Source organism: Acipenser ruthenus, chromosome 2 (assembly GCF_902713425.1).
Source record: "Acipenser ruthenus chromosome 2, fAciRut3.2 maternal haplotype, whole genome shotgun sequence".
Taxonomy (NCBI): Eukaryota; Metazoa; Chordata; class Actinopteri; order Acipenseriformes; family Acipenseridae; genus Acipenser; species Acipenser ruthenus.
Window position 1 is genome coordinate 26355513 of NC_081190.1, and position 21271 is coordinate 26376783.

At 36.4% G+C, this 21271-nt stretch overlaps 1 protein-coding gene across 3 annotated transcripts in view; it reads left to right on the forward strand.

The window, feature by feature from the left end:
* The first annotated feature begins 7795 nt into the window (after positions 1–7795).
* LOC117424174 (colorectal mutant cancer protein) overlaps positions 7796–21271 on the forward strand; it is a 140947-nt gene continuing 127471 nt past the window's right edge. For 2 of the 3 annotated variants that reach the window (XM_058992786.1, XM_058992788.1), the window contains exons 1-3: positions 7796–8100; positions 14091–14338; positions 20707–20918. In XM_058992786.1, the coding sequence (XP_058848769.1) occupies positions 7973–8100; positions 14091–14338; positions 20707–20918 (588 nt within the window). In that variant the 5' untranslated portion in view covers positions 7796–7972. Of the gene's footprint in view, positions 8101–14090; positions 14339–20706; positions 20919–21271 lie in introns of those variants that run through there. The other variant, XM_058992790.1, reaches the window with a different exon arrangement.

A 21271-nucleotide genomic window follows, 5' to 3' on the forward strand; every position in this document is an offset into this window, starting at 1 on the left:
CAGAACATGAGAGATATTTTAGCCTATAATGTGTATTTAAGAAGACCGATTTTAGCTTTAAATAGATGTTTCTTGTAAAATGTAATCACTATACAAAATTATTTCTCCTTTTTTCCTTTATTTTACATAGTTCAAAGACTGAGAAAGCTTGTTTGCCTGCAGCTGAAACTACCTGAGGTAATAATGTAAACAAACTGGTCAGCCAGCCATGTCTGGTTTCGAAGCAGGGTGCACAAAATACTAAACTATAAGATTTACCAAGGAACGTGGGACAGTGCAGTTTTAGACATACCCAACCTCAAAATTAAAAACATGTGCTGTGCTGGAGCTTGTGGTTCTGGTTGTTGCCTGTTTAGCTTACACAGAGTGCTTGCTTACTAAATGGTATACCTACTTACTGTATTCTGTAGATAATGTTCCGATCTTAAACACAGATATAATTTTAATGAGAAACTGATTTTCAGTTAAATCACAGAAACGCATTGATGGTCTAGAAAAAAACAAATAACTGGAGGTATTTGAAGCAATGTGTTGTGTAACAATGAATTCTGTAGACTAATTTGAAATGTTTTTCTGAGATCAATGCAACAATGATGTTAGCCACTAGATGTCCCTTACTACCCATACTTTCTGGTGCATTTTCAAAACGGCACTGTCAGACATTATGTTTTACTGTGACAGGAAATTAAAACGTTTGCTTGTTTTGCGTGGATAATTAAAATAATTAAGAAAGGAGTAAACTAAAGCTATTTTGGAGAACTTATACTGAAACTTGCTTATCTTATGTATTCTTGTTCTTGTTTAGATTCATTCTCTGATTCATTCATTACATCCGAAGGTGACTTTAAAATTTAGCAGTTTAAAGCTTCTCTTTTCTATTTCTTATTTAGTGTGCCCAATTACTTTACCCCTCATTTTCTTCCCAATTTCGAATGTCAGTGAACTACTGGCCTCTGGGGGACAAAGACCAACCCTGCAGGTGTCTGCTCTGAGCACACTGGACGCCTGGCCAGCAGGGTTTGCTGTGGCGCGATGAGGAGAAACAGTCCCTGCCGATTATTGCCTTCCTTACTGACTGAGAGATGACTTTAATTAATGACACCTGTTCTTAAACCACTGCTTACTGATGAAAGTCCGTACATAAACATAAAAATAATGTAATTATAGCAATTAAAAAATGGGTGGCGGACCTTCTTTCGTTAGTCTTGTTGAGATACATGTTATTAAATGCTTTCTGCTAGAGACTGACACCCCAGCTTTGCTATCAGTTACAAAGACCTGGAAACTGCTGCATTGTTAGGTTAGTTCATGCTAACTTAGATAACTCATTATCAAGATGTTGAGGATGGGTCTGATTTAATTATCTAAAACTAGCAACTCTTTAACATTATACCAATTCATCTGGGATTTCCCCCAAGGTGAGGAAGATACAACAACACTGGGAGCCACAGACAAAAGCTTTCTCTGGAAAATGTTTATTTTGTACTTCATTTTGTGTCCTTTGACTGGTAAGTTCTGTAACTTCATTGTTAATTGTGTTACATGATCTGTGCGTCATATAAACTGGCATCAGTTCACTTTTAAATAATATTCTATTCAGTGTATTGATCAACCACATATCAGCATATACAGTACATTGCCCATCGTGTGATATGGGCAATGTACTGTATATATATATAATTGTAATCTGTCTTAATTGCATTACCTAAAACTGCACTCCCAGTAATAAGGTAATGTTATGTATGGTTCATTAAGTTTATGATGAGGGTTAGTCTTGGCCACTAAGATGACGACCTCTAGTCTAGTTCAGAGATGAAAGTCACTCATAAATGTGGCCTCAAAAGGTCTTCATGGCTATAGAGTTTAAAGTTACTGCAGTTTAACATTGCTACACAGTGCAAGCTTTAGAAGCCTAAAGGAGATGCTTGAATCCTCCATCTTCCGAGACACATAACCCATTGTGCTACTGGTACATAATGTAGAGAGCAGTCATTAAAAACTACAGGGGAGCCACCAGAGGGAGCCCATCACAGTGGCATTATATTATATGAATATTTTAGGGATAAAATATATTGTAATTACAAAAGGTATAAGGACTAGCCTGTTACTAGCAGATATTGAAATATTGTATTTATTTATTTATTTATTTATTTTGCATGTACACTGGGTCAGTACAGAAACACAGAAGGGATTTCTAGCAAGTACAAAACTTTGGTGCCATCCTGGTCAACTACCAGCAGAGCCATCAGTGACGCACTATCAATTAATTAGACTTGATTCATTATAATTATCAAGGTGACTTAACTTGTTGCCCTGGATAATAATGTTCCCATGGGGTCTGGTGTAATTACATTTTCACCACTGAATGTCAAGGGCAGGCATATGTTATTGAATGTTTTCTGCAAGAGAGTCACCTCCCAGCATTACTGTAAGAAACAATGATCTGGAACAGAGAGCCTCTGAGGACTCTGAAGGTGTGTAGTTTTATACAGCTCTTAATTACCCGCTTATATAATTGTTTGCACCTTGTCAGAGGAAGTGTAAAGTTTTTGAAGGGTCAGCAATTGCCCAAGTGCAAGGCAAAATCCTTACAGCTCATTATGTTTGTGCCCACTTAGTATTCCAGATCCCAGCCCAATTCCATGCTCTTTTCTTCATTTGAATACATTGCAATATCATTAAAATGGACTAATGATGAAAAAGTGCTGATTTGATAGCAGGTGCAGAACGCCAGGTGAAAACCTTTCTGTACATACGCAGAATTTTTAGTGACCGCTAAAGTTGCAGTTTACGCCCACCAAACACGTTTTTTGGCAGCAATATAGGTGTTTTACAGTCGCAAATCACTTTGCATGTATCCTTACATCAGCCCCACAGTGTCTTATTTGATAGGGAGTGATGATGGGCAGGGTATAAAGCAAATAAACTGCATTACATTTTCCCCAAAGGAAATACAACATCTTCTGTTTGAATTATTTTGTATTGTTTCTTCTTGGTGACACATTTTGCAGCACAGCACAAGGATAATCAGGACACAAAAACATAGTGTGTAGTGTGTTCCAAGTTCAATAGCCAGCAATGGCAAATCATTAAAAAAAATGTTACTGTTTTTCATTGCTTTTACAAGGAAGTTTGTCTTTGGGTGTTAACCTTTCCTGACAAGATAACCCTCTGTTAGCATATATTCTAATAGGCATGGGAAGACACTGCTGTCATGTAAAACCCCTAAATGAAGAGCTTAAACTTCCATTAGGAAAGCATTTCCAATGTTCAAGCTTTATTTATACTACATTTTTTCAAAAACTCATGCAGTTATGTCTACCGTGTCAAGGGGAAGACATTCTGTCAGAATTCTTCTTTTTCTACCACTTTTTTTGTGGAATGTGATTATACATGAACAGGTTGATGGGATGTAGCCATTTTGTGTGTATGTGTAATATGAGGGTTTGGTGCTATAGTTACATTGCAGTTTTAGGGGTGACAATCTCAGGTACATTTGCGACAAGTCATTACCATTGGTAAAGATGTCACTGTGCTATTGAATTCTAGCCGATACTAAAGATAATGTGGATATTTGTTTCAATGTGTATAACTAGGAGGATATCAGTGGCTCTCTGTTACAGGAAGCTCAATTAAAAGAAGGGAGTCTGGGAATTTACTCAGTATTTTGGGTAACAGCAACAAACCTGGAACTGTTTACACAATAGTTCACACCAGTACGAACACCAATAGAATGTTTTTTGCACATGCCTGTATCTAATTCTTTTGAACAAGGCATCAACTATGCATATTCGGTGTAGTAAATTACTACTGTAATTCAGCAATAGATTGAACATTGACAAATTCTGACAGTTAGAAACTTACATTTTGAATCCAAATAGGATCATAATATTCAACATATGTTTTTTTTTTTTTTCCAACAGTTTTCTTGTTTAATAAAATAAAAATGTTAACTGTTAGCAAGTTCTGTTTATTGTTTTAATTGGTAGGACATCATTTATTGTCTTCCGGTGTTTTTAATTTAGAAAAGCATTAAGTAAATACTGTATGCATGTGAATGACAATATCTGATTAATATTGTCGCCTACAGTCATACATGTATTTAAGACCAACTGAATAGAATGACCACCTGTTTATGACCTGGTGGATCCAATATGTGGATCAGATAAGCACAGACTTATATTATTCAACTCAGTTGAGAGTTCATTACAAAAAAGCAATTGCAAACCCCACAACCAAACATACCATCATTTTAATGTTCTAAACTACTAACAAAACAACTCATTCCAAAATTGACATGCTTCCACCTTATTTGCATTGCATTTAGAAAGTAAGTGGGACGATGGTGAAGAGGTGGAGGAGGAGGAGGAGGAGGAAGAGGAGGGGGGGGGGTGGTCAACTACCTTTGGGCAGTACAAGGCATGTCATTTAAAAATACTTCATTTACTTAATGTTCAACGACCCAAACTGAAAAAAATCAACTAATGAATGCAATCCATTTAGTTTATAACAAAATGTATTTTATACCATGCTTTAATCTTTGCGTAATAGAAAATATAATACAGGATGCATCTCAGGCTTGTGTGACATTGTATTCATCACTCAAGCTTCATAATGTCACAGAACCCCTTGATGGTATTCATTTTCTTTCAATTCCCAGAAAACCACATACTATTCTACATGTATTAACATTTTTTGTGTAGCATTCCTTGGTTAATTACATCTGTCTTGAAGTAAATAAAGAACATTATTATATGTGCATATTTAATTATAAAATCATTATATACACATAAAATGCTTGAGGAAAAAAATATTTTATTTTATGCAAGCATGAATTTTAATGTATTCATTTTTTATTTTTTTTGTACTAGTACTGTAATTGATTTGCAGTATAGCAGCTATAAAATTAGTTTCTAGATGTAATAGATAGACACTAATTAGTTGTATCAGTGTCTTTGTATACATTTTTAAAAGGACAACAAAGCTGAACTCAATAAATGAAGCCGATGATGAAATGTAGGTATATATTTTGTATAGTCTCATTTATTCTGGTTAACTAAATATTTACAATGTATGATATATTTTTCTTCATCATGCCTACAATGTGGTGTTTCTTACTAGTGTGTTGTTTCCTGTTCTGTGTGGATTGACAGCAGTTCAAAATGAAAGTACTTGGGACCACAGCTCTGCCTCTTCATGTTGACTCACTCTGAGATATTTCAAAATGTCAAAGCAAGGCTCTTCTAATGAAGACTCAGAAAAGAGGGTTCCAGAGCAGTCAATATCCAGGACTGGCAGAAAGCGGGTACTGGCACAGAACAAGCCATGTGTACACAATGTCAAAATAAAAATTAAAATGTCCATAATGACACTGTTGAAGCCCATATCACATGGTTAATTAACTTGAAGTGTTAACATGACTAAGTGGTATGATGCTGAATGAATGAGTTGAAGGCAGTAATAAAATTCAGCACTAGCCAGGCCAAGCCAAGCCTCTTTGCCGTCCTATAAAACTTCCTTGGGCTTTCTTTGGAACCCTATAAAAAGCTTCCATAATAAACAACAGAATGTTTTACAGCATATAATATAATGTATGTGTCAATACACCAAATTCTTAAAAGATAATAAAAAAAACTATTAGGCATTCCATAATGTAATATTTGGACCCATGTAAAGGTAAACAAATGACTTATAATGAAATACAAATGTAGTTCCTAAATACCTTCCCTCTCAGTCCAGAAAACACGAGAGGGTTCATGTTTAACCCATATGATCTACAGTATATTGGAGTACACTGATGTATTTCAACCAGAAAACCACTGATACAGTGTGGTGCAAGTAGGGCTAGGCTTTTTTTAAAAGTCGCAATGCAACAAAGCTGCCAGACATATTCCAATCAAATGTTATTTGTTCTTCAGAGATGCCGCTCCTGCATTTCATTGTTACTGGAGAATCTGCGATCTCTTCAACATCCAAGCCAGTCACAGCCTCCAGGCTACATCTGGCCCATGCTTTTCGATCTAAATTCAGTAGCTGGTTAGACCTGCTGTCAATTAAACCCCTTTGAAGTACACATGAGCAATTGCAGCAGTCAGAATCAGTTACCTGATCGTCTCTTTATGAAGACTCTAATTCAATATTTTGAGTGCTTTGAACATGTTTTACACCTTGTCCTACATTCATATTAACTGCACTGTAAGCTACACCTCTAATCTACTTAGGGCATAATTCATACAATTTTGTAGCAACTTCCATGGAGTAGTTATTCAGGTGAATAACAAAACCATTTTAATATGCAAACAAATATGACAAGTTTCTGGTACTAAAATCATTTAATCAGCATCTGCATTGATTTAAAAAAAATAGAAAACAAACTTTTAATAATAAGGCCTACTGGTTTATGAGCCTTATCATTTATATATCCACAGACCGTAACGCCAGAACCTCTTTGACAAAAGAAACGTGCACAGTAGATAAAACTGCCGCTTGTATAGCACACAATGTTTAGTTGCGGTTATACTCTGCGTATGGTTTGATTTTGTGAAATGTTTGTTCATTTTCATTTATTCCTGAAAACCGTTGCAGCCCCCACTCCGGCTAGGGCTCTGGCACAGAAATAAAGAACTCTTGTTCATTTGTGGTTAAACCTGCTAAGGACCTATTTTTGCCCAAACTATGAATTATAACCTGTCAGCATGAAGGCTGTCTGTCTCTCTGTCTGTACAGTATGTCATTATTACTTTTTACACAAACCTAGAGAAGATCCTATTCAGCTGTGAAGAAACTTGTTTTGAATGTTAATCAGGATCTGCATGCATATGAAGGCATCTGTCCTTCTGTCTGTACAGTATGTCACATGTGGATGCTGGTAATGATGAGCTAATGTTTCCTGTTATTAACAGCTCCCTCAGTGTTCACGGTGGTATTTTTTTTTTTATTTCATTTTATTTTGTTTCCTCTGGCAATTTTTAGTGGGAAGAAAATATAATTACACTAAACAAAGAAATAATACCCTTTATTATTATACTTTACCTAGATTGCTCTAGTAACAAAACCCAACTGTACAAATAGGTAATTGTATGTAAAAATAATGTGATATCTTGTAACAATTGTAAGTCATCCTGGAAGGGCGTCTGCTAAGAAATAAATAATAATAATAATAATAATAATAATAATAATAATAATAATAATAATAATAATGTAAAATATATTTATTAAAATATATTCTACACACAAAATATATTGCAAACTGACATTCGAAAATATGTGTATATATTTATAAGTATACACAAGAATATGATACCCCCCCCCCCCCCCCCCCCCAACACACACGTCGAACTATGGGTATTTATTTAAACATTTTGTGACACAGCGTGGGCGCACCAGGAATTACACAACAGGATTGACAATTTAAACAAGAGGGATCCACCATCATTTTTTTTTCACATAAACATTTCATTAACAAGAAAAATGCATAAAGGAAAACACAAAGCACTTTCTGGTTCTAATTATTGTGCTTGGGGCTTTTTTGTTTTTAATTAAAAAATGTAATTAAGAACAATTCAACAGAAAAATAACATAATAACACATTAAATACTATTTATTATCAAATACTTAATCAAAATATGAAACAGCATAAGGCAATAGTTGCATTACTGCAAAATAAATAAATAAATTGTCTGTTAGTATCTAAATTATTTAATGTTTAATATTTTTTACAAGACACCAGATTCGATTATTTTTATTTTCAACACAATGATCCAGCTCGTACACCCTACATATCCCTCTGTGGTCAGACAGCGTGCCTGGATTGGAATGTGCGCGCGCAGCTGGTAGTGTTGTTTGCATTGTGCGCTGTGCCTGAGCCCCACAGAGGGATAACGATCAAATGTTACTGCCGTGAGTTCGCTGAGATCGGACCCTGAACAAGATCGTGAGGGCGGAAAAGTGAAGCTTGCGACTGGGAGAGATCATGGCGGCGGCTGCGGTGGAGGTGAGTGTGAGCAGCGGCAGCAGTGACACATCCAGCACCGGCGAGGAGGAGAGGATGAGGCGGCTCTTCCAGACTTGTGACGGGGACGGAGACGGATACATCAGCAGGTAACATTTGGAGGGCGAGAGCAGGGCCAGGGAAGGGGAAGGAGAAGGGAAGTGAAGGGATTTCCAAACAAACTTTTCTGCAACTTTTTTTTCTTGGAAGTAAGTGGGGTCATTGCCGACAGAGGAGCTAACACGGCACTCAAAGTTTAGAAAACAGTTTTCGATCTATAATCCTCACCATTTACATTTCATTTTTATTAAGCTCAAACACGTTTCTTGCATGTAACTTACTCTTGCACGTTTGAGTATGTTGCTCTACAAAGACACCGAGAGGGGATACTGGCCCCCAGATTTTGCTGACAATGTTGCAAAGATAGTTTCAAGTATGAATGATTCAACTAGTACAAGCCTATACATATTAATGTCAGTGTTTTATACCGCAAATTTGAGATGGTTATATATATATATATATATATATATATATTCATGATGTCAAAATGCTTTATGTACTATTAGAGCCGGGGCTTTAGAAATAAAAATAAATCAATTGCAGAGTCTTAATCAATATGCCAAAAAGGCATACCACAATAGACATTTGAAACATTCCCATTATTATTATTATTATTATTATTATTATTATTATTATTATTATTATTATTTACATATTTTGTTAGTGTATAAGTTGTTTGTTCTTTGAATTGTATATGCCTTTAAAAAAAAATGTCACTTTTTATTTTGAGTTACTCCTGTGAAGGCTTTCGTTTTCCAATTAAAGATATTGTGATTGAGAGAGTTAGTGGAAATGGTCAGATTGCATTGTGATGATTGACAAATATACAAAAGCTGCAAGCCTGCAGACACAGGCTCAATGTTGGCATATATATATATATATAATATATATATATATATATATATATATATATATATATATATATATATATATATATATATATATATATATATATATATAATGTTTCTATGAAAAAATTCCAAACATTTATATGTAATAAACCATCTCAGAGGTGCATTATGGGGTTAATGACAGTCACAGGTCAAAGATAAAAGGTAACATGGATATCTGTTTTGTGTTGCAAAAACATTTTATTTGGTGGGTAGGAAGAACAGATATTCTAGTTATTTCTTCTGAGAGGAAAGAAATGACAGTTGCACACCCCTTGTGGCCATTCTAAAACCTCAATCCAGAAATTAATATTTTCTGAAGCAGCCCCTGTGGTTGTGGTTCAAAAGATATGAGTTAGTAAGCGTGGTAAATAATGAGAGAAACAGAAATGGAGTTATACATACACCACATAATAGGATATTAAACCAAATTAAATATGGATGAAATGGCATACATTATCAATTTAACATTCTTGTGTTGCATTTACAGTATCTGAGCTTCAAAAAAACATTTTTAAAGGGATGCTGGAAAAACTTTTTTTTTTTTTTTAAAGCATTTTACCTGACAATATCATGTGGCTCAGAATGCACCAACATGAAGTTTTGCTTTTGTGTCTGATTTGTGGTCCCTGTGATGTTGCGTCCTGCAGCTCTGAGGCTGCAGGCTAGTTAAGAGCAGTTTATTAAATACCCATTCTTTCCTTCCGATGTTGGTCAGGCTGGCCAGGACACCTGCTGCTAATTGTGTCGTTTAGAAGGTCAGCCGATGTGGTCTTGTGGGTGAGAGAGGTGAGAATGTGGGGAAGCCTTTCCCAGATGTCTGAAAAGATCTGCCTCTTCTCTGGAGCTGTGTCGTGGTTCAGATGTGCCACTGTCCTTAGTAAAACATGTAGACAGTTGTTTTACACTTAATAAAGACCTCCCTAAGTAAATGCTTTACCATGCAAATGCAGTATGAAACACAAGCATGGAATTGGTTATACTGTATGTGCAAGCTAAATATTTAATTTTAGAGAAGAAAAAAAAACTAGCTGAGTTAATGACTTAATATTTTATATGAACTGAAGTCACTCTCTAAATCCTGAACGCTGTACAGAGATGATACACTTTGATACTGTCTTCATGTTGTATTGTGTCATCTCTGTCAATTTCCATTAACAGGTGTTGTCCAGCAATAATGAACCGTTTCACTGCCATGTTGTTAACCTATGGCCTTATCAAGGAGACAGACCTTGCACGTTTTCACGTTTCCATTCTTCCTCCTGCATACATCCCCATTCTGAGATAACATTCCTCTCATGTTATGCCCCTGGCTCTAATTATTATAGCTGTAACATCAAAAGACACAGCCTGCATGCCTTTCAAATCAACTAGTCTCAGTCTACTGAAGTAATTTGGTACTGTTTCCACACTGGGGTGCTAATTAACAGCCTTAAGATTAATGAGTCTACTTTAACTTTAAGGCATTCTACTGGTGAGTGTTATATAATGCTTTTCTTGGAATCTCTGCTTTGTGTTTTAAGCACAACATTATTAAAGTAATATTTGCTTCCCATCTTGTTGAACTGTCTGTCTGGTCTACAATATAGACTTTTTTTTATTATTGTATATCACCCTTGCCAGACCCTGGAAACTATTGGAAGCTCATTGCTCTGTTTACCCTTAAACATGTGAACGCAACATCTTTAATGTGCTCTCTTTCAGTTAAACAGGCTTTTATTATTGCCTGATAGCCTTCCTCTGTTTCAAATTTAAACAGTTTCTTCATGGAAAGGTTAATGTTAAATAAAGCATTAGAAAAATGAGATTGTATTGTATTTTCATATAGTGAGTTTTAAAATCTGGCCTTTTTCCACTCTTAGAAGGGAGAAATTTATAGTAGGTTTCTATTGTAAGAAGTTGTGGCTGCTCACAATTTCACTTGATGTTTTGTTAAAGCGAGTTTGATTGCAACAGCGAGCAGTGTTTTTAGTTTTCTTGTTTGGGTTCTTGGCAGAGCAAGTGATGATATAGGCCTAATCATGCCTTTGTGTATTGGATGATTAGAGTTACAGTGCATTTAAATTATCATACTTTTACCGTGACCATAAAGCTACTTGTTTCTTACAGCATATAAAACCGATTTAGCAAAAGAGAAACTATACTGTACACCGTGCTTATCCCTGGTGATGGGGATACTGGTGAGGTGTTTGTACTGTACATACATAATGCATGTGTGCAGTACTTTTTATACAGTCAATTATCATTAAAACTAACTTAAATTAAACACATTTCCTGATGGTACACATTTTCTACATGGTCCTAGCCAAATTTAGCAGTCGCTTGAACATTTACTTACAATATTGATCGGAATACTTAAGATCAAATTAACTACGCATGAACTACGCATATTTTTTACTTGTTGCTTCTGTGGTCCAACTAGTAGGCTGTAAAGCTCAATACAGATATCTTAATCATTGCAGGTCACTGGACACTGTACGATGTGATTTGTGGTTCCTTATTTGTATGAATTGTTGCGTAAAGTGCCTTGCTAACAAACAATTTCCAGGCAGGCTACTGTAGAGTCAGAGTGGGTCATAATATAATTTTGTGTGTGAAAGTAACAGAATTGAAATATACAGAAGGGGAATCTTAAACCATTCTCTGTGTCTTCTTGGTTTCTGGTCACAAACTCCCCCACTGACAAAGAATGCTTTTAAAAAGAGTCATAAACTAACTGCTGAACAAATGGCTTATCTTCACTTCGCTGAATGACTCTTTTGGCGCCGCAAGCTAGACAATTTTTGGGTACTTTGACATATAGGACAGGAAACAGTCCATCTCATAAATCCAGCCGACAGGGGGTGGAATAGCGGACCAATGGAGAACAAGGGGTTGCATCAGAACGAGAACAACCAATGAGAAACACTCCACGTGGACACAGGCACAGCCCAAAATAACCAAACTATCCAATCACAGGGTTAAAAAGAAACTTACAAATGCTTGCATGCGACACTCAAACAGGGCTCCCGACACGAAATCCAAGGTTCTGATACACAAACCAGTCTTTGAACTGTGACAATCTGGAGATCCAGCCTTCTGAACCAAAACTATATATATGAGACTGATTTAACGATGCTTTGATTATCAAATATTAATGAAAGTAAATATTTGTGTTACTAACCTTCGTCTTAAATAGCTGTCAGGAATGCATTTGTAACCTGAAGGGAATCACCCATAGATTGCGTTGGATCGCTGATCAACCAGCGGGATTGGGGTGTTGTTGTTTATGTTTAAACTTTGTTTTCTGTACTGTTTAGTTTAGTTAATTCTTCCCCCTCTGTATTATTTTAGTTTAGTTGTTGCACCTTTAATTCTTCCTTTTATTTAGTTTTATTTCTAATAAAACTATTCCTTTTTATTCACTAGAAACGTCGTCTAGTCTGATTATTTCGATATAGGTTGGATTCTACATGACTTGAATTCAAACAAGGTATTTTATTATTACAATTTAAACTACTCCAAATACAAATATACCTTACACACTACACTACAATTAGCTGTCCTGGCATTTCTATGATCCATTCTCTAGCTACCGCATGCAGTATATTCACAATTGATCACTGAGATGCTGGGAACCGACAGTGTACAGGAAGCTTGATAACATGCTAACTCAAGCCGTGCAGCAAAATTGCTATGTGTATTCTTTACACATTCAATTTAAATACCATACGTATTTCATATTTTTTCAAGGCGTAAAACACCCAGTAGGTAGCTTATCTGGAGCGCTGGTTACAACCATTTCATTTCCTTGCCTGATCCAGCTCCTTAGTGCCATTACCTGGGGTCAGACACCCTTGTCTGGAAACACAGCATTTCCACAACATTAGTGATATACAGATGAGCTCAAAGAAGCCCTTCTCGGCTTGAATCGTGTTGGAACACCCCATATTACTTAGCATTCAGGAATTTAAATATCAAAGAAAAAGTACCCCTTTCTGTGGGATTAAAACGCCACATCGGTTAAAATTGTAGTTATCCATGTCAATCTGATGCACCTTATTTCATATTTTCCCTTCTCACCCCTCGGTTCTATACTGTTCACGTCATGAGGAAGTATATTTCCAGACCATGTGAGTAATGTTTTGATGTTTTTAATGAATGTTTGATCAGTAGTAGGCAGACCCGTGATATCTTTAAAACTGCTTATTTGCAATATATGCGTTTGCAATGGAGGCAGGGGAAAAATAACTATTAATTGATGGACCTTTTAACTTGTTAAGTAATCACCCCCTACCCTATTTATTTCCTCTTAACACCTGAGATATTTCAGGTCACGCTTTCTCATTTTCAAGTCTGTGAAACTTAAATAAAATAATAATAATTAAAAAAAAAAAAAAAAAAAAAAAAAATTATAATTGTGTAGGCTACTTTTACTCATGAGGTTGTTACATATTTTACAAGTTACTGAACATGGTAGGGAATAAATCATCTGGTGTGTAAAGACAAACAGATTGCAACAGATGTTCTCAGGTCAACCTGTGAAACCTTTTCAAACTTGACGTATACCTTTCTTGTAGTGGGGCGCTGTATTTGGATACAAACAGTTGATGTGATGGTCTCAAGAAAAGTTTTTCTTGAGGCTGATCCAATGTTCAGCGAAAATATTTGCTGGAATCTATCCAGCTTCATTCCCCGGTTTATTATTGACCTTGGATGAAGAAATAGCAAATTACTGGTGATTAAGATGAATAAGATACTACAAGAATAAGTACAACCCAGGAAGTAGCAATGTGAAGTTCAGCTTTATGTTATAAATACCACATACTGCTCGGTTAACTGGTCTTTCAAAATATTTATTATTTTTGTGGTTTCAGGTTAATTTTTATAATCCACTTGATATTATTCTGTCCCCTACTGTGGTAATATATTTGTTGCCCAGAGCCTAATTGTCATTGTTTTGTTTGAACAGGCGATCTCTCTTTACAATTAAAATCTGCAGGAATAAAAACATTCTTCTTGGAGAAACTCAGATGGGAGTATTTGGGGGAACAGTGTTTAGCTGTTGAGCCAAGCTTAAAAAGTTACTGCATTTCACAAAGCCTCGTTGATGTGGCATCTCTATCCTGATTGCGTTGATGAAGTGAAACTGTGTGTCTGCCCCTCTCCAGGAACGACCTGCTCATGGTCTGTCGCCAGCTGAACATGGAGGGGTCTGTGGCTGAGATTATGCATCAGCTGGGAGCCGATGAACAGGGCAAGATTTCCTTCGAGGATTTCACAAGATGTCGCATGCAGCTCGTCAGTGAAATCAGGAAGGAGGAAGGGCAGCTTTCAGTCAAATCTGATGACTCCTGTAAAAATAAAAAGTTACGGGATCGCATCGCCTCCTGGCCAAACAGCAGTGAAAACAGTTTAGGTGAGTGAAACATACATGGATACAGATGTGGAAATTCCTTGGACATAAATTGGTCTTATTCTTATTGTCTGTCTATTTTCTTTAGTTAAGGTGTTTTTACAAGTTCAGGAATATATGTTATGTAGGATTGATCAGATGTGTCTTCATATTAGTATGCAGCAGCACCATCTAGTGCACAGCAGTGTATTGCCAGCAAACTAAAGGAAACTTGTTTGCAAAGTGGCAAATCACAAGATGGGGCTGGCTCATTTCTATAAAGACACTTTGGCTAATCTAGACTATATGTCTGTGGCAGGCAACGAGAACTAAAGAGCAACTCTGAACTAATATATATTTAGGTTTTATTAAAATAAAAAAATAAAAAAAAATATGGAAAGCGTTAGGTGGAATCACTCGAGTTCATAATCATAACATCAATAATTTTCTTTTAATGAAGATTTTAAACAACCAGTGATAGCAGGGATCTCGATTTAGCTGTCCATTCAGAGAAGAGGGATGTAGTTACAGGGAGTGGCGTTGTGGAAGCTCGCTGATGCTTCGCTTCCCAAGAGCGGATGAGAGGAGGTGTCTGGTTGAGAGCCGTTACATTTAAACATGAGCTTAAAAAAAAATACATTTACTTAACCTTGTGGTTAAGAGTATATATATATATATATATATATATATATAATATATATATATATATATATATATATATATATATATATATATATATCAGCCACTTTGGATAAAGTTTCCTGGCAATACAAAGCAGTTCTCTAGATGGTGCTGCTGCTTGCTAATATAAAGACACTTCATGAACCCACGGTCAAAGCACCTGAACACTATATTTGAGCAACTGCAAAGAGAAACATTTAGAATGAATGTAAAAATCATGTACAGTAAAAAAAAAAAAAAAAATGTTCAGGATGTTTTGAACAAAAGCTCTTCAGCTGTGTAGAAAGAAACAGAAACTATATATATATATATATATATATATATATATATATATATATATATATATATATATAGATATATATATTGTTCAAGGCTCAAATTTAGAATGTAGTTGTAATTTCAGGTTTGTAAACCGTTTTGATGTAGCATTTCTGACTTGAAGGGAATCAATTGATCTTGAAAATATGGAGACTTCAGGCTCTATTTTAATTGAAGTGAGGCCCATTATATGGACTTGCTCTTGTAGTAATAAAAATAAGTGTTGAGTTTCAGGGAAAGGTACCAAATGTAATTCTCTCTAACCATGCAAAGTGAAGTGCAGTATACTAAATGATGCTGCCTGTCTGTCTGTCCTTCTCACTCCATAGTTCATGAAGATCTTTGTCACAAGGATAAAGTACTGTAGGTGACCTACACGGATTGTGCGATACCTGTTGTGTTTGAAGTAAATCTTTGAAATGGAAACCTGGGCCCATCATCTGTTTTCAGCTTTCTCAAAGTACTGCTACTAGAATCGTTGCTCCAATATAGATAAAAATGTGTACAATGTTAGGTTCAACCTTGGTTCCTATTTTATTAAGGAAATTATTTGAAAGTAGGTCATCTTTTGCAGGGCACAGTGCAGGTGCTGCAATACATGACCAGTTTCTTTTGTAATTATACGAAATACATCCTTGTTTTCTGGGCCCGCTGTGTAGCCATGTTACAGAACAGTAACTTGCTTACAATATTTTGCACATCAGAAAACATATTTCCTAAGGTGGTAGCCAGGTAGTCTCAGTCATAAAAGCAATGTAAAAGATTTCAGCCCCAAGGCAAAATCCAGTGCCGCTGTCTTACAATGTACAATTTAAATATTCATTGACTTTTGTTATTTTTAAATTTGCCCTTTTTTTGGACCTGAGGGAAAGGGAACAAAGCCACATAACATATTTGCTGTTGATAAAGTGGCCTACATTGGCACAGTGTTGCATATTTATTACATTTCTTAAACATTTTAATGTTGTTTTTAGCACTGCTGGTACCAGTAGCAGGCATGTGTATGCATCTTGTTTTGAAGTGCAATCGTGCCAGTTCTATAATTAAAAAGCAGCAAATTTGAAAAGCCACAGAATTTTAAAGAGCAAGTAGCTTTGAATGCCACTTTATTTATTTCTTCAACATGACCCTTGTTTTTTTTTTTGGTATCATTGAGAGTGTTTATGGATTCTAATGCTTCAGTTTTTTATCCACTTTACCTGGCTTTGAACTTGCTTTGAACGTGCGCTGTACTTGTCTGGATAATTCTGTAAGGGATAAACAACGGTAAGTGTTGAATCGGTAAAACTAATTCACTGTTTTGAGTGGCTAATATTGAACAGGCTTCCACATTCTGTTAAAATCATTTGATAATGTGACCTTTCAACTCTGCTGGCCCAACCTACTCCGCATTTAGAGAGAGTGAGCGAGGCAATTTTGTTACATGATTTGAATAGAATGAAAAAATCTGTTCATTCCTAGGAAGGTAGAATTTTCCAGACAAGCTCAAAGACAGGTACAGGCAGATCTAGAGAAAAATGATAATTACTTAATATTGCCTCAAACAAAACCCAGACCACTAACAACATTGCAAGCATCATAAAAAGACTGGTGAAAATTTGAATACAATTTGAAACTGCTTGCTGTTAAGATAAAATTGGTATTTATAAATATATCCTTGGCTTGTGATTTGTTGACCTCTTGCATGGCAACCTTATTTTTGAAATGTCATCAACACATACCTGTAAGTTAACATCAAGAGAGGTTTCTATATAGCGTCCATCTGGAATGAATAAAGGGGCTAAGTCATTTAAAAAGCACAAAACTGCAGGAGGTTGTTTTTGAGTTCTACACAAACTCCTTCACAGAGCTATGAGGTGGGGGTTAGCACAAAGCAGACACAAGTCATCAGTTAGAATGTGTTTATTGTATGCTTTGTCTTGAGAATAAAAGGGTCTACATAGGCGTATTGAGCAGTATGTTCTACTGTACGTGATGTCTTTTGAATCTTCTGGTCAATCTACCATCTACCAGTGCAAAAGAAGCAAATAAAATAAATCAATAGTAAATCCTCACTATTCAAGGTAATTTACGTTTACTTTCTGTTCCATTTATTGTACAGTACTTGCTATATACAGAGTACTCCCCGAACGTCGATGGAACGCTGTGGTTATCAAATTCGGCCATCCTCATGGAATAACTTCAGTACTCCATTGAAGAGTTTCCTCTCGTTATGTAGGCCTGTGTGACACGGTGTACATCCCGGACTGGAAAGTCTGTGCTTTTCAACCCTGGGAGGCTTCCATAGCCGGCAACCATCTTGGCTTAATCACCCAGACTATAGAGGGCAGGTGAAGCCAGTTACTTTTAGCTCAGGAAGGGATAAAAGCCAGGTGATTTATTGTTTGGGGAGAGGGATACGGAGGAGGTAAAAACTGTTTAAGTTTGTGAAGGTTTGCTTTACAATAGTGGTGTACTGTGTATTGTGGACTAGGTTTCCAGTTTTGGATTGCAATTTATATGTTACATTCTTTTGAACTGAGGGGGGGGGAAAAAGGCTTAGCCTTTCCCTGGATAGTTTGGGAAATAAATAGTACTGAGTTTAGTCAGAGCTCCCAGGGAGCTAGATTTTGTTTTCTGTTTTCACGGTTTTTGTTTTCATGTTTTTGTTTAAATAAAAGTTTGTCTAAAGACACTAAAGTACAACTGTATTTTGCTTTTGTCGAAATGGTGCTGGTAAGTGGCTGCCCATCCTGACGATTTTGTCACTTTACCACACAGCCTGTTATATCAAAATTAAGATTATGCAGGACATCTTCAAAGAATGGGGTTGATTTGAAATGTTCTTATTTTATGCATAAAGATCTATCATCTCTGGATAACTGTAATTTAAATATACTTCAGCAGTGTGTGCCCTGATTTTGATTGTGTTCTCACATGCCAGTTTCAGAGAATCACTTTTCAGACCACTAGGTTGAATAATTTGAACAAAAAGGTGGATGTTTTTGCCTGGTGCCTCAATGGAGACTAAAATATGAATATTTAATTGTAAGAAATGTTTGAGTGTGCTGGGCATAAGCAAAGGAAAACATTAAAAGCTACATATTATCATAGTAGCTATACAGTTGAAGCTTGCTGACTGGCTGTCTGTGATAAAACTGCTCTGTAGATCAGATGGAAGCTTCAATCCTCACTACAGTTAACGTGGCACCTTTTTGTTTCAACACTACTGGCTGATTTCAACACATTATTCGATGGCAAACACAGTCCCTTTCAGTATTTATTTGTTTTTGAACAAAGATCTTCCGATTATGGGTATGTTTACTCGTACTAAGTGCCAGACAAGCTCCCATTTTAAGACACAACTTTGTTTTTTCTTTTTTCTTTTTCTGTGAAGAGTGATGGTTGATGTCCTGTTTTAAATTTCCTGAAATAAGCGAAAGCTTGAATGTTTTGGAAATGCCGATACTACTGGCTGGCCAGTAGACATTACTCTAGATTTTGTTTTTGTTGGCTTGAACATCTTGGTGCACATTGTTCTTTTGACCCTTCCTGTCCATTACTGTTGAGCACAACTTTACAATTGGAACAAATAATCAGGTGCGTGATTGCCAGATACCTGTTTTCATTCCTAAACAACAAACATGCATGTTCCTAGATAATTGCCAGCATTGCAAGTAAGTTCCTGGGGTTGGGAGGCAGAAATAATGGCTTATCACATTAATATGCCTTGGGCAAAACACACTGAATTTACAAGATAGATTTTATATGTACTGAACCAAAAAGCAAACAAACAACGTTTAGCAGTGCATATTGATTTGGTTATGGTATGTCGCCACCTTCAATTGACATTCATCCTATAATTATCCACAATTAGTTTAAAAAAAAAAAGGGCAGCTGTCTGCCGGAGGTGACTGCACAGGTGGCATTCTGTTTTTTTAACAGAAAAATCAACCAGTGTGCCTACCACTGTTTTGTGAAACATTAATTTACCTTCATCAGTGGTCTCTCAATAGGGGGGAGGGGTTGGGAATCTAAATTCCCCAATTAATGTCACTCTTTTGTGATTTAAGACTGTTGCATCTCCACAGGGTCTCAAGATTGAATATTCCACACCCATTTTTCTTTAATGACCGTAAGCGAACCAGAGCAGATAAAAATAGACCCTAAAAAAGTAGACCCTAAAAATGAAACCATGAGTGGGGTACTAAGAAAAAGTTATCGAGGGGAACAGAATTCAGATGTTTGTACCTATCCTAGCTTATGTATTTATGGGCCTCTGAAAAACAAATACTGAATTTTATGTATTTATTTTTATTTATCTGTATATATATTTTAAGATGATTAGATTTTTTTTGTACAGTACAAAGATGCCATCACACTCAAACGGGTCTACAGCTCTGTTTACAGCAGTAATACAAGTGATCACCGCTAAAGCTTATAGCGGTAAACAGCACTTAACTCCACTGCTTTTAGAAACACTGCATGTCTGTTCCATGAATCCTGAAAGGCTGGATTCTACTGGTCACTCCACAAAATGTAAACCTTGATTTCAACAGCATTTGTGGAAGAACGTCCTGACCAAAATGTAAAATTGTCAGCTGCCCCAGAGAATATTGTCAGTTATAATCATGTTTGGATTTACATTGATTTTGGTGAGAAAGCCACCCAGTGAAGTGATAAAATGAATGTTTCCAGGTTTATACTGCATGTCTATTTTCATAGCTTAAAATTGACCTGTAACCCTCAAACCTGTGCTGTTCCTTGAAGTTGGCATATGTAGGAAATCTGGAACGGGGTACCCTCTGTAGCGAATAACTAGGAGTATTCACGCAAAAAACACATGCCTTGCTTCTCAGTATCTTTTAGTTTTCCGGCTTTCACAACCTTTATAATGGGAAGTGAATCATGGTTATTGTCAAAGTAGCTAATATACATGATTAAAATGTTTACAGTTTGCCAGTCTATTCTGATGTTTACATACTTGGATCTTTGACCTTATTTCAGAGATGCAAATAATTATGCCTGACCTTTGGTTATCTTGGGGGACCAAAGGCAACTCGGTAGAATTAAGACCACCATTAGTGTTCTTGCAAAAAAGCTAATGACTATTGCTATGTTTCATCACTTTCAATAACTTTAACATAGGTTGTTAAGCTGGGATACTGTATAACTCTTTTGTACTGTTGCCTAAAATCTAAAGGTGCAGCACTTAAAGTGGATTGTTGTTGGAAAACTAGTCCATTTACATTTATTTTTGCTTTTAAAACAATATATATATACAAAGTAACGTATATGGAAAATTACAACTTGGGCTTACTAACCAATTGAAGTCTCTAGGCCCTTTTTCACATTATTTTGTTTCATTGCATTGTAGCTAAATTCACAGGTGGTATGTTTCCTATATTTTGCAGGCGCCTTATCAGGAGCCCGTGAAAGTTGGGAGTATGACTCAGGAGCTCGTGACCTTCAGAGCCCTGACCTGCAGAGCCAGTCGAACCTTCAGAAGCTGCTTGAATGCGGAGGCAGCACGCTGGAGCAGCAGGCAGCCCTGCAGAAGCTGATGACTCAGACCAACAACCTGAGCACTCCCATGGGCGGGAGATACCTGGAGCTAGCAAACACAGTGAGTCCACATCTGCAGCAATGAGTTGCCGCCCCCCACCCTAAGGAAAGTTCCCAGTTTCCCTAAACTGCCTGTTCTTGGAGCAGGCTTAACAGAAGGGTCAGGATATAGAGATTTATTTTCTCAGAGAAAACAATGAGCTGTAGAATCAGATTCCTCTTCTTAAGCTTCATCCACTTGGGGAACTGTTTTTGCTTTTCTTGTCTGTGTATCTGTCTGCATCAGTTGTTTGGGTCTCTTGCTGGATTCAAACTCATTGCAAGGACACAAAGTCCACATTTCTGGTATAGGGTGGAAATTGTTGCTGAAATGACCGTTACAATTACAATGCTATTTTGTTGAATTACAGTTAT